This window comes from Calidris pugnax, unplaced genomic scaffold (genome assembly GCF_001431845.1).
Source record: "Calidris pugnax isolate Ruff unplaced genomic scaffold, ASM143184v1 scaffold9, whole genome shotgun sequence".
Taxonomy (NCBI): domain Eukaryota; kingdom Metazoa; phylum Chordata; class Aves; order Charadriiformes; family Scolopacidae; genus Calidris; species Calidris pugnax.
In genome coordinates this window covers 5,464,267-5,477,493 of record NW_015090778.1, presented here as the reverse complement: position 1 = coordinate 5,477,493, position 13,227 = coordinate 5,464,267, and the positions used below count along the sequence as shown (strand labels likewise).

The window sequence follows — 13,227 nt, the reverse complement described above, 5'->3', positions numbered from 1 at the left end:
TGTTGCCACCCTTGCTGCCCCACTGGTGGGTGATAATGGAAGTGGTCTCTTGGCTGCAGGGTGTCACAGCGTCCTTTGGGGCACCCCACCCTGATGCTGCCCCATCCCAGCTGCCCCGCCTGGCCATGGTTTCCTCCTAAACCCACCCTCTACCCAATCTAATGGGAAACCTCTCTTCTTTCTCTAGATGGATCTGTCCCACCGGTTCTCCAAGAGAGAGGTACGAGTGTGGTCCTTGCCATGGTCTCCCTTGGTTGCACTGGAGGGGGTGGCAGTGCTGCTGGGGCTTGGAGACTTGGCTCAGCTCCTGAAGATGCTCTCCAGGAACAGCCAGTGGTGGCCAGGAAGGGCTGGATGCTGGGAGGGGGGAGGCAGGGACCAACAGGGAGTTCTGGGAGCTGTTGTGGGGGACACCCTGCTAATCCTGGGGGATGCACAGGGAAAGTCCTTGCTGGTCTGGCCCTCTTCCAAGGTGTTGGCATCCCCCCACAGCTGGCCCTGCTCTACGAGGAGGTCCTCTACACCATCCTACACCGCCTGGGCAAGCCCGAGCCCCACCACGTTGCTGATGCCCAGGAGCTCTACACCTACGTGCAAAAGGTAGGTCCCCACCTCTCCAACGGGATCCCCAAAACCTGTCCCCTGGCATGCCCACCCTCCCTTCTAAAGGAGATGGGGGGCACATGGAGGGAATACTTAATGGTCACCTTGAAAGACATAGCAGCCCTGTCCAGCTGGAGAGCTGGGACAGCTGGGAAATATTAGCTTTAGGGAGAAATATTTATCTTAGACTGGGGATGGTTGGAAGCAGACTCTTCCTCAAGAGCTTTCAGCTGGTTCCCAGCCATTCTGCTGGGCTCTTTGCTCCTCTCCCCTCCCCTCGAGCTGCAGCTGGCTCCCAGGGAGCGGAGGGAAGCCCCTGGATGCTCTCCAGCCACCATTAACTGTCCCTGACATCTACAACAGGCTTTCGGCATGGATGAGGAGGAACACAACATCATCATGCAGCAGGTCAAAGAACTGGAGGTACGCAGTGAGATGGCATCTCCGCAGTGTGCTGTGGCTCAGGGGGTCCCCGCATCAGGATGATGCTGGGGGGCTGCAGTGCCTCCTCACCCCTGTGTTTGGGCTTTGGGGTGCCCTGGGCCATGCTGGGGGTGTTGCTCAGGAGCTGTTTGTTAGCATGAGCAGCAGCTGATGATTCAAATCCTTCTTGAGCCCCATCCTTCCTCCTGGGGTTAGTGACTCCTCGAGCCCCATCCTTCCTCATGGGGTTAGTGACTCCACCATAAGCATTTTACTTTTTTTTTTCCAGAGCCCAATTTTCTGCCTGAAAGCAACTGTGAAGGAAGCCAAGGGGATTTTGGGTAAAGACGTCAGTGGTAAGTGGAGACGGGTGGGTGTCCCATGGGAAAAGGGAGAGCCACTGCTCCCGATGGGGACTTGCAACGAGGTCTCTGCCCTCGCAGGGTTCAGTGACCCCTACTGCCTGCTGGGCATCTGTGAGAAACCGGAGAGGAACCCTCCCAGAGCAGTCGGACCAGGATCTCACAGCATCGAGGCCAAGAGCCACGAACTGGCCCACCATGACCACAAGAAGCGGATGAAGGCTGTGGTCAAAGACCTCATCCCCGAAGACCAGATCCATCGCACACAAGTCATAAGCCAGACCCTCAACCCAGCGTGGGACGAGACATTTATCCTGTAACCTACCACCCCTTAAGCTTTGCTCATCGGGGGGTTGATCAGGGCTCTCAGGGTGGATGGGTGGGTTCACCACTCACCCCAACCAGGAGCTGGGGCTCTGATGGGACCCACTGGGGTTTGTCAGGCTTCTGGTCTGACCCACGCATTAGGTCCAGTGAGACAAAAAACAAAAGCGTGGTAAAAATCCCTCCCTTGCGGCTCTCCCACCAGTTTCCCATCCTATCTGGGGTGGTCTGGGGTCTCCCCAGGGAGGAGCCACCTTCCTGTAATCCCCAGCTGTCCTGCCTGCTTGCTGCCAGTCCCCTGGGGTCCCTTGGATGCTGCTCGAGTAACAGCATCCCGCTGGTGCCTTGCAGGGAGTTTGAAGACACGGAGACGGCCAGCTTCCACCTGGACATGTGGTGAGCAGCAATGTCCCACGGCCACCAACCCCGACCCCCGGCCTGTGTGTATTTTCATTAATTGGGAGGGTCCCTGGGACCCTGGCAGGACCCTGTCCTGCACCCTTTAAAAAGCCCCAGAAACCAGCTGGAGATTCCTTTCCCCAACACTTTTTGCTGGAGCAGGATGCAACCAGTGAGAGCCCAGGCCAACTGAGATTGATCCTGAGCCCCTTTATTTATTTATTTATTTAGAAGCTGTGTGCTAGCAGATTTTGGCTGGAGAGCTGGTTTTGGGGGTGGCCTCCATCCTGACATATTCTGCCCCCTTCCCTGCCCCCTCCCAGCACCTTCCCTTCTCCGCTGTCATTGCAGCTCCCTGAAACGTTTTGCAATCTCCTGAATTTCCTCCTTTCCCCCCCGTGGTGGGTTTCTCTGCCCACCCTCACAGGGACTCGGACGTGGTGGAGTCAGTGCGGCACAAGCTGGGGGAGCTGACGGACCTCCACGGCCTCAAACGGTGGGTGCTCAACGGCCTGATTCTCACGGCTGCCGAGGAAAGAGGGTTTAAAAAATGTTTATTTGCCTGCTGGGTTTTTAAAATTGCCTTTGGAAGGAAGGAATGAGGGAGAAGGTCTGCATTGCCCTGCTTAGTCCTGACCATGGCTGGGTCACGGCCACAGGAAACCTTTTCACCCCCTCCTTTGTTCATGCCTTTCAGGATCTTCAAAGATGCTCGTAAGGACAAAGGGCAGGACGATTTCCTGGGGAATGTGGTCCTTCACCTGAAGGTGAGTGCTCTGGTGCATCCTCTCCTCCGAGCGACTCCCCAGGTGCTGGTTCAACCTCACGGGGTCCAGGCAGGATCCCAGCCCCGTGGCAGCACCGAGTTTGCCCAGGATGTAGCTCAGAGCCACAATTTGATGCCCAGTCCCTCACTTTGGTGCCCCAGCCACTCCAACACAGTGATTATACATCTTTTATTTTTAATCCGATTCTAGAGTTATCCAAAACAGCACCTTCCTGCCCCATTAAGGCAGTGGGAGCTGGTCCTTGAGCAGGATCCTTCCCCCGGGAAGGCTGCCCAGGGCTTCCCCCTTGTCTCTGTGTGTGCAGGACCTGCACTGCTGGGATGACCAGTGGTACCAGCTGGAGCCACGGACAGAGACGTACCCCAACCGGGGACAGTGTCACCTGCAGTTCCTGCTGACTCACAAGAAGGTGGGAGGGGATGGGAAGGGGGCCCCGTTCCTTTTTGGCAGGACAGGGAAGCTGCCTGTCTCTTGGGGCCCCAGATCCCTGCCCCAGGACCAGAGGTGCCAGCACCAGGGTTTGCACATGCTGGAAACCAGCTCGGTCCTCCCCTGAGCTCCATGCCAGCATGGAAGCCTTGCCCCTGGTGCACTTGGCTTGGCTTCAAACAGGGCTCTCTGGCCTTTTGGATTCCATGTCTCTGCATGTTCAGGCAAGTTATGGTTATTTCTCCTATGCCTTGTCTCTTTTCAGAGGGCCACCACGAGCAGCCGGACACAGCCAAGCTACACCGTCCATCGCCACCTCCTGCAGCAGCTGGTGTCCTACGAGATCCTTCAGCACCAGGTAGCAAGGGGGAGAAGCAGCTCTCCATCAGCTGGGCTGGGGTGAAGGCTTCCTTTGGAGCCCACCACGCCTGACACATTGCTGCAAGGAGATGGGGAGGAGGGTTGTGGTGGTGCCTGCTGGGTGCCTGGCAGCCTTATGGTGCATCCATTCCCTTCGTGACCCTGCAAACACCCCCCACCCCAGTGCCTGTCCCCTGTCCTCGCTCAGCCCAGCTGGCTCCAGGACATGTCACCCTCCTTTTGCATCCTGGCAGGCAGGCAGCATCTCCTGGGACGGTGAGCTGAGCAGGCACGCCAGCACCGTGCTCTACCTGCACGCCACGCAGAAGGACCTCTCCGACTTCCACCAGGTCATGGCGTGAGTACCCCACACCCATGGAGACATGGCACAGCATCATGGAGGGGGTCACGGGTCCCAACACCTTTCCTGGGGGAGTCTGACCACAGCCAGTCTCTGGTGGTGTGTCTGATACTGTCTCCTGCCCCGAGCAGCACCAGGAGACCAGGGTCCTGCCCCTGCAAATCCCGGCTGTAGCCATGGGTGGGGGAGACCCACATTGGTCTCTGTGTGTCCCCCAGCCCCCAGGGGCTCAGCCCAGCCTCTCCCTCCTCCCCAGGCAGTGGCTGGCGTACAGCAAGCTCTACCAGAGCCTGGAGTTCAACAGCAACTGCCTGCTCCACCAGATCACCAGCATCGAGTACCAGTGGGTGCAGGAGCGCCTGAAGCCAGAGCAGGTGAGGGGCTTCCAGCACCACCCTGGGGGCAGAGATCAGGGGAACGTACCCCATGCACCCAACCCCCAGCCTCTCCTTCCAGCTCCTGGGGCCATTTTTCTGCCCCCATGTTCCAGGAAGGGCAGGAGTTTGTGGGGTATAGGGGTGCTGGGGGGATGGAGGGCATTTCTGGGGAGAACCAGCCATGGGGACCAGGACAACCCACAGGCCAGGGAGCCCCTTTGCCCCAGGGGTTTGCTCTCCCTCTCCATGGAGAAGCCCTCACCCTTTGCACTGACATCCCCCTCCTTCATCGCTGCCGCCAAGTCAATCACACCTCCCTGCAAAACTTAAATATGACCCAATTCCTACTTTTTCCTGCCCGTTTTCTGAGGGCATCCCTACACCCTGCACCTCTCAACTTTTTCATGAATAGCCATGAGGTTGAAGTGCAAAGCCCCTCCAGGGAGAAGTTACCTGAGGCATCGGGGGGTTTTCCCATCCCTGGAGCAGGCTAGAAAGGAGCAGGAGCCACCGGCTGCCTCCACCATGATGCCATGGTCCTTCCAGCACCTCTCTCTGATGCTGAGGGCAACACGTGTTTCCTTCCCTTTCCCCAGAAAGCAGAGCTGGCTGAGTCCTTCCAGTCCTTGCTGACTTACGGGGTCTCCCTCATCCGGAGGTACCACATCATTTTCCCTCTCTCTGTCCCGAGGTCCACGGAGAGGCTCCAGTCCCTGCTCCGGTGAGTCAAGCACTGGTGCCAACTGCACATGGGGTCATATTGCTTGGCCACCATGAGGGATAAGCCTGTGAGCTTGAGAAAAAACCCTCAAAAGCCCTTTCTGCCCCCTTCTAGGCTGCTGTGACAATTGTCCTGTCCCTCATTGTTGGGAGGGGTAGCTCTGTTTGGGTAGGGTCTCTGGGGGGAGAGGTGGTTGTTTCTCACCAGAAAGTTCTCATTTTTGCAGGGTCCTGGTCCAGATGTGCAAAATGAAAGCTTTCCACGAGCTGTGCACGCTCAGCCCTGACCTCCCCCAGATGGTCTCCACAGCACTGAAGGTAGCAGGACTGGGGTGTCTCACCCTCTCTATCCCCCGGGATTTGGGATTCTATGGCTCTCCCTTCTCATCCATCCCCTGCCCAATGCCCACTCCTCACCCTCTCCTGCAAAGCCACACAGACCACCCTGAATGGGACAAACACCTGCCCCTCTTCAACCTGGTGATCCAGTCCTCTGGTTCCCACCGCATGGACCTGGGTCCTGCCCACACTCAGGGGACAGAGAGAGTGAAGGGGTGACAGGGCTGGCTTTGCTCTTCCCGCTTCCCTGCCATCACACCGGGACCCCTCTCTTGCAGTCAGGCACGACGGAGTGGTTTCACATGAAAAAGCAGCACCTCAAGCCCATGGTGAAGGTCAGTTCCCATCTCTGCCTCTCTGACATGTTAAGAAACAACTTGCTGGGCTAGGGGTGGGAGGCCCAGGAAGGGTGGGAATACAAGGCTGAGGTGGGGCTTCTCCAGTTTTCTGATACAGACAAAGGCATTTGGGTTTCCAGCTTAAAAATGCCATAAGCCATGTTACCTGCAGCTGCCAAGGTGCATTGAAGCTTAAGGCCTTGGTGCAATGCTCAGGAGAACAAGAGGTGGTCCAGCCATGCAAGCACAGGGTGACAGTTACTGACAACTTCTTGGTGCTCCTAATGTGGATCTAGTGATAGATTGCTATCCCACAAGAACAAATCATTGAAATAAATCCGATCAGAATGGAGCCCAGATAATCTCAAAATCACTGAGTATCCAAAACAAACTGTTCCTTCTTTTGCAGACCATGGAGGAGAATGGCAAAGCCTTATCCAGACTCCTCTTGGAGGTGATAGGAGATCTCCAGCAGTGCCAGAAAATCTGGAATAAATTCTTCATCAAGTAGGTTTCAGACCTTAAACCCCCCTCATCCACTTTGCCTGGGGTCATGAGCAACAGGGCACTTTGACGCCTCATTCCTTGGTTCTTGGACTCCACACATAGCATCTGTGGTCCCATCTCTGCCTCTCAGAGCTGTACTGTCCTCAGCCTTAGGGCAAGGGAGGGTTTGCTGGGCTGGGGCTGGCAGGCTTCTGACTCCCCTTTTCTGTCTTGCAGCACCTTGAAGTTGAATCTCTTCTCCATCGCCTACCTGGAGCTGGAGCACCTGGTGAGTAAGCCTGGGCCGCTCCGCACCCGTGGGACCAAGGTCTAAAGCCAGGCTGAGGTTTTTGGCCACCCTTCATGTGGCAACTGGATATTGCAAGCCTGGGAAGGGAGAAAGCCAAGGAAACTCTCCATCTTCCCTGCATGCCCATAAAGTGATTATCATCTGCTTAAATGACCCAATGAATGTCATGAAATGCCACCAAAAAGGAAGACGAATCCCCTGAGATGAGTCACCATGGCTCCAGAGAGCCCCCAGCAGATCAAGCCTTCCCGGACAGACCCTCACTGACAGCTCTCCCCCCTTCTCTTGCTCGCTGCCAGGTTGCAGAACATGTCCAGGAGCAGCTGCGCGAGGTCGACAGCAGCATGTCCAAGCCCACAGCCGAGAGTCTTTTCCAGCTCTACATGAACCTGCAGGAGCTCTACCAGATGAAGGACTTCCTCCCAAAGAGGTATCCCACCCAGAGAGAGAAAGATGCCAAAGCAAGGGAAGGAGTTAATTGAGAGGAACTTCAAATCCTTCCCATTCACCTACATCACTAATTACACACAAGGCAGACCAGGCTGATGGTGTCTAGTGCTGATGTGAGCATCACCAGTAAGATTTCAGGCTTGTCTCTGAGTGGCTTTGATGGAGACCTCAACTTCCAGACATGGGGGGGTTTCTCCCTAGCACAGCACTATGTGCTGCCTCTGCCTTGGGGCAGCTTCTTGTATGTGAGAGCAAGGAGGGGTGGTGGCCACGTGCTGGTGCTGTGCGGTTGGAGAAGCTGTTGCCTTCATCCACAGGGATGGACCTCTGGCTCTGAGCAACTTCCACCAGTGGTTCAAGGAAGCTGTGCCCCAGTGGCTGCAGAAGGCCTACACCATTGCGCTGGAGAGGGCACAGAGAGCCGTCCAGATGGACCAGGTAACCTGGGGAGAACATCTCCCTCCTTCCTTTGGGGACACTCCAGCTCCCTCCATGCCTTGACGTTGTGCCTGGCTCACAGCACTGAGACCACCTTGCAGCCCAAATGCATAACAAAGGATGTAGTCTCCTGGACTAGGTCATCCCACCCTGGCCTCACACCACATCACCCTGCCCTTTCCTGCTCTGTGGCAGCCCGAGAGAGCTGATGACCCTGCATCCCCTTTGCTTCTCAACTTACGAAAGTACTTATTTTCTCTGCCCTGCCAGTTAACACCCTTTGGGGAGCACAACAAGCACAGCACATCCACCGTCGACCTGTCCACTTGCTATGCCCAGATCGTGAAGACCTGGCAGCAGCTCAACTGGCCGGACCCCGAGGAAGCCTTCATGATCATGGTGAAGCTCGTGGAGGTTTGTATACCAGGCACCAGCAGCTGGAATTTCCTCTCCTGCTCTTGGAGACAGGTCTCCATGAATGGGGCCAGTATCTCACTCCAATGTGGTGGGGTCCCCTGGCCCCATGGTGGGACCTATGCTGCCCAGCTCAGTCCTGTTGACTTCTTCTCTATCCTGTAGGACATGTGCAAAATTGCCCTCATGTACTGCCGTCTCATCAAGGAGAGGGCTGAGACTCTGGCACTGAGTGTGCAGAATGAGGGCGAAGCAGCCAACAGGGTTGGTATCAAGGCAGGGTCCACTGCTTAGGGAGAGGTAGGATTTGGCCATGGTTTCTGGGTAAAAAGGGACGTGACCTGCTGAGCACCCAGCTGACATCCCATGTCTGACTTTCATGGGGACCAGTTGGTCCCTGATAGCCATAATCCTGGATAATCAAAGGGGGAAATAGCATGAGCAGTGGGAGTGGGATGGGGATAGGGATGGGGACAGGGATGAGGATGAGAATGGGGATGGAGATAGTGATGGAGCCGGTGGGGGATCACCAGAGGGTTTGAGACACCCTGAAGCAGACCCACCTCTTCCAGCTCTGCATCGTGGTGAACAACATCAAGCAGCTGCGGCTGCTGATCCAGAAGCTGCCGTTGCAGCTGAACTGGGCCCAGCTGGAGCAGCGCACGGGGGACGTCATCGACCGGCAGCAGATCCAGCACACGCTGCACCACCAGCTCGACAGCACTGACTCCTGCCTGGACCGCGAGGTCCAGGATGTGGTGAAAGCCTTGGCCACCAAGGTGACCACCTGCCACTGATCCCTGCCCTTGTCCCCTAGCCCCAAGTAGGGAGGTTTCACCCAAGGGGGCCTGGAGCCTGCAGTGCTCCAAGGTGACCACCTGCCTCTGACCCCTGCCCTTGTCCCCTAGCCCCAAGTGGGGAGGTTTCACCCAAGGGGGCCTGGAGCCCGCAGTGCTCCTGGGATGGAGACAAGGTGGACCCAGGTGTGGGGACGCTGGTGCAAAAGGCAAAGCCCAAGTGCCTCCGTGCTTTTCTCCCTGGCAGCTGGAAAAGGGCATCGCCAGACACATCCAGGAGCTCTCATCTTCCAACGACACCCGGGAGCCTGAGGACGTAAGTACCTGGCCTGGGACCTCCTGAACTGCCTTTTTCAGGCAGCTGTGAATAACCCTTGCCTACAGGGTGGAGGCCCCCATCACTCTTCCCTCCCTCTCTCTGCCCCACACCTGGGACATGGGACACACCAGCAATGGGGCCCAGACCCCCATAAGGCTTTGTTTGATGCCTGTGTTGGCATCAGGACCAGACTGAGCACAGGCTGTCCGTGTCCTTACTGTGGGAGGAAGCCCCTCTGGACCCTCCTGTACCCTGCTAGCTCTGGCCAGCAGCACCCTGCCTCTCTCCTCGCTGTGTTCTGCTGGGTATGACCCCCCTGTCCCCCCCCCCAACACTCCTCTCCTCTCGCTGCAGTCCATCATCCCGCTCATGAAGTTCCTGGAGTCGGAGCTGCAGTATCTCAATGAGCATCTTGTCCAGGAGAACTTCAAAAGGTGACCAGGGCCCTGAGGATGCACCATGGTGTGACCAGCAGCGTCACCGTCCCTCTGCAGGAGTGTCCCCCCAGCTCAGCCCCATGGGGCTCAGGGATACCCCGCTTTGGGGCTGGCTCCTCAGCCCAGCGGGATGAGCCAGGTCCCTCTGGGGCTTGGCAAAGCCCCTTGGCCGAGGACCAAACACCCCAACCCACTACCCCAGAGCCCCGCTCATGGCCTTCCTCCCTCACCCCTGCAGCCTCCTCACCCTCCTGTGGCATCACACCTTGACTGTGCTGTCGGCAGCCGCGGCGCAGAAGGTCCCCTCGGCCCACCGCTACAAGAAGCTGCACTGTGCCCTGAAGGTACCGGGGGGGGCATAAGGGGGTCCCTGGCAGGGAGGGGTGTTTGGGTGCCAGCTAATAGCATCCTTCTCCCCAGAGCCTGGAGCTGTGCTTCTATGGCGAGGGCTGCGGGCTGTCGCTGGAGAACCTCCACACTCCAGCTTTTCTGGTATGGGGTGCTGGGTCCCCAGGGTTTCCTTTGGGTGCCCTCCAGGGCACCCATCCTACAGACCCATCCATCTGCTCGACGGTCACCTCTTGTCCTCCCCGCAGTCGCTGGAGACCCACCTGGCCCTCTGCTCCTCCACCAGCCGCAAACTCATCCAGAAATACTTCAGCAACAGGATCCAGCAGCAGGTAGGACTCAGGATGGTGCTCCCAGCCCCTTCCCACATCCCACCCTTGCACATGCGAGAATGCCCAGCACAGCCCACCTGCCAAAATGTGGGATTTCCCCACCACCCTCCCAGCCCTGGGGCTGTTCAGGCTGCTTTTGCCCTGGCGGTGGGCAGGAGGGGGTTTAGCTGTGTCCCATAGGATGCCCATCACCCCCTGGTACCCCAAAATGCCCTCTCACCTCCACTGGACCCTGGGCATCCCCTCGGTGAGCGTGCTGAAGGGCAGCACCCTTATTCTTGTGCCCCACCACTCAGCGGGACACCAAATCAGAGAAGTACGGGGCCGTGACCATCAAGGCAGCGTATCGCCCTTCGGAGCAGAAACTCCGCGTGGAAGTGCTCAACGCCGTCAACCTCATCCCGCTGGACTCCAACGGTGGGTGTGGGTGGGTTGGGGAGCCCCACCGCCCCAGGACCCCCGTCCTCGATCCCCGATGCACCCCTGGGTAGGAGAGATGCTGGCAGGGCTTGGAGTGGTGGGACTCTCTCTTGATTTGCTTTCACATCTGAGGAGGTGGATTTTTCAGTAGTTGCCAGTGAGAGGACAAGGGGCAATGGGCACAAGTTGGAACATAAAGGGTTCCACTTGAATATGAGGAAGAACTTTTTCACGGTGAGGGTGACGGAGCCCTGGAACAGGCTGCCCAGGGAGGGTGTGGAGTCCCCCTTCTTTGGAGATTCTTCTGGATGCTCCTGAGTAACATGCTCTGACAAGCTCTGGGTGGTCCTGCTTTGGCAGGGTGGTCTAGATGATCTCTATTGTCCCTTCCAATTCTAAAAATTCAGTGAAATTCAGTGAAATTTGGGGAAGAAGGGGGGGTCATTGCGCTGGTCTGGGGTGGTCCAGTGGGACGTGGCAGGCAGGACCCTGTGCCCACCTCCCACTGCCTTCACCGTGCAGCACAACCCAGCAGTGTGGTTTTTTTTTTTCCCATTGGGTAAATCACATCTCAGACAGAAAAATCTGACAAGGCTGGTTGTCATTTGGGGACATCTCCAGGAGAGGTCACTCCTCTTGCAGCCACTCGTGCCTGTTCCACGTGTGGGCAGGGTTGGGGATGCTCCTGCACCCTCAGAGGTTGGGTTGGAGGGCCGCCCCCCAGTCCCTGCAGCCCCCAGTGCTTCAACCAAGCCCCCCGCTATGGGGCTGCTGCTCCAGGAACTGGGTCCTACCCTGGGATTTCACCCCCTGTGGGGGTCCAGGGGTGGGAGCAGGAGTAGGAGCACCCCAAACATCTGCGTCCCACAGGCTGGTCTCGTTTTTTTTTTTCCCATTGGGTAAATCACATCTCAGACAGAAAAATCTGACAAGGCTGGTTGTCATTTGGGGACATCTCCAGGAGAGGTCACTCCTCTTGCAGCCACTCGTGCCTGTTCCACGTGTGGGCAGGGTTGGGGATGCTCCTGCACCCTCAGAGGTTGGGTTGGAGGGTGGAAGTGAGGGTCCCCTGACCACCACCCCCAGCTGCCCCACTGTGTCTGGCCACCCCGTCTGGGCTCAGCCGGCTGTGCTGGGGGCTGGTCTCATTGCTTTTAAGAGGTTGGGGGTCAGTACAGTGTGGGGGTGGCTTCCCACCTGGGGGAAGGAAGGTTGAATTTTGGGACCGAGGGGGGGGGATGTGATGTTCCCCTGCATCCCCCCCCCGACCACCACCCCCAGCTGCCCCACTGTGTCTGGCCACCCCGTCTGGGCTCAGCCGGCTGTGCTGGGGCAGAGGGGGTGGTGGGAGGGGGCTGATATCTGCCCCCCCCCCCCAGGCTCGAGTGACCCCTTTGTCCAGCTCACCCTGGAGCCCCGGCACGAGTTCCCCGAGGTGGTCGCCCGGACCACCCAGTGCAAGAGGAACGAGCTGCACCCCCTCTTCGACGAAGCCTTCGACTTGTACGTAGGGGCTGACACCCACCACCACCCCCCCCCCCCGCCCCCCAGTCCCTGCAGCCCCCAGTGCTTCAACCAAGCCCCCCGCTATGGGGCTGCTGCTCCAGGAACTGGGTCCTACCCTGGGATTTCACCCCCTGTGGGGGTCCAGGGGTGGGAGCAGGAGTAGGAGCACCCCAAACATCTGCGTCCCACAGGCTGGTCTCATTGCTTTTAAGAGGTTGGGGGTCAGTACAGTGTGGGGGTGGCCTCCCACCTGGGGGAAGGAAGGTTGAATTTTGGGACCGAGGGGGTGGGATGTGATGTTCCCCTGCATCCCCCCCCCCAGCTTGATCCCCCCCGAGAAGTGCCGGCAGGAGGGGGCCTGCCTGCTGCTGACCGTCTTCGACTACGACACGTTGGGGGCCAACGACCTGGAGGGTGAAGCCTTCTTCCCCCTCTGCCACCTGCCCGGCCTCGATGACGACGAGGACCAGGTTGACACGGGACGGGTACCCCAGACCCGCCTCCTCCTCACCCACCCCAAACCCACCGGTACGTGGTGTCACAGCTCCACCGAGCCCCCCCCCAGGCTCCATGGGGTGAGGAGGGGACCATGGTGAGCATCTCCCACCATCCCTCCCCTCCTCTCTGGCAGGAGATGAGATCCTCCGGCTGCTGGAGTCCAGGAAGGGGGACAAAGAGGCTCAGGCCTTCGTTAAGCTCCGCAAGCAACGAGCCAAGCAGTCCAAGGAGACGGAGTGAGGGAGGTGGAAGGTCCCGAAACAAGGGGTTCCAGCCAGTGGGACCCCAGGAATTTTGCCAGCGCTGGAGCTGGAGCCGCCCGCAGGGACCCAGGGGACAGAGGGGGTCCCTGTGCCCCCCACCACCTCCCTGCGGCCATCTCACCCCCACCCTGGGGTAGCAATGCTCCCATGAGGCTGGGGAGGGTGGGCACACGGTATTTCGGGGGATTTCTTTCCCTGTCTGGACTAGCAACACTACGGGGGGGGGAGGTTGTTAAAGTGTGTGGCTGTCCCTGCCTGTCCCCATGAGCTTGTCCTGCCAGTGCCACACTGCCTGGCCGTGTCCCCAGCCCTCCTGGTGGGACATTGTGTCAGGGCAACACAAAAGCATCCTCATTTACTTGGGGTGGGGACAACACGTGGCCAAA

General features: G+C 58.4%; 1 protein-coding gene across 1 annotated transcript; it reads left to right on the top strand.

Moving 5' to 3' along the window:
* Positions 1-110: 110 nt before the first annotated feature.
* On the top strand, positions 111-13,227 carry UNC13D (unc-13 homolog D (C. elegans)). Its single transcript, XM_014953172.1, has 31 exons — positions 111-220; positions 493-600; positions 967-1,026; positions 1,316-1,382; positions 1,470-1,704; positions 2,064-2,108; positions 2,539-2,607; positions 2,809-2,878; positions 3,204-3,308; positions 3,594-3,686; positions 3,943-4,046; positions 4,306-4,423; positions 5,023-5,147; positions 5,374-5,464; positions 5,764-5,820; positions 6,233-6,330; positions 6,547-6,598; positions 6,919-7,049; positions 7,387-7,507; positions 7,778-7,921; positions 8,087-8,185; positions 8,494-8,700; positions 8,966-9,034; positions 9,392-9,471; positions 9,713-9,818; positions 9,895-9,966; positions 10,071-10,154; positions 10,451-10,571; positions 11,954-12,077; positions 12,403-12,608; positions 12,712-13,227. The coding sequence occupies exons 1-31, from the start codon at positions 188-190 to the stop codon at positions 12,816-12,818; spliced, it is 3,201 nt and encodes a 1,066-aa protein (XP_014808658.1). The 5' UTR covers positions 111-187; the 3' UTR covers positions 12,819-13,227.

Excerpts from the sequence above, each read along its gene's own strand:
- UNC13D (XM_014953172.1), top strand. The coding sequence starts at position 188 with ATGGATCTGTCCCACCGGTTCTCCAAGAGAGAG. Across the intron at positions 8,186-8,493 it reads AGGGCGAAGCAGCCAACAGG|CTCTGCATCGTGGTGAACAA; the intron begins GTTGGTATCAAG and ends CACCTCTTCCAG. Across the intron at positions 9,967-10,070 it reads TCCACACTCCAGCTTTTCTG|TCGCTGGAGACCCACCTGGC; the intron begins GTATGGGGTGCT and ends TCCTCCCCGCAG.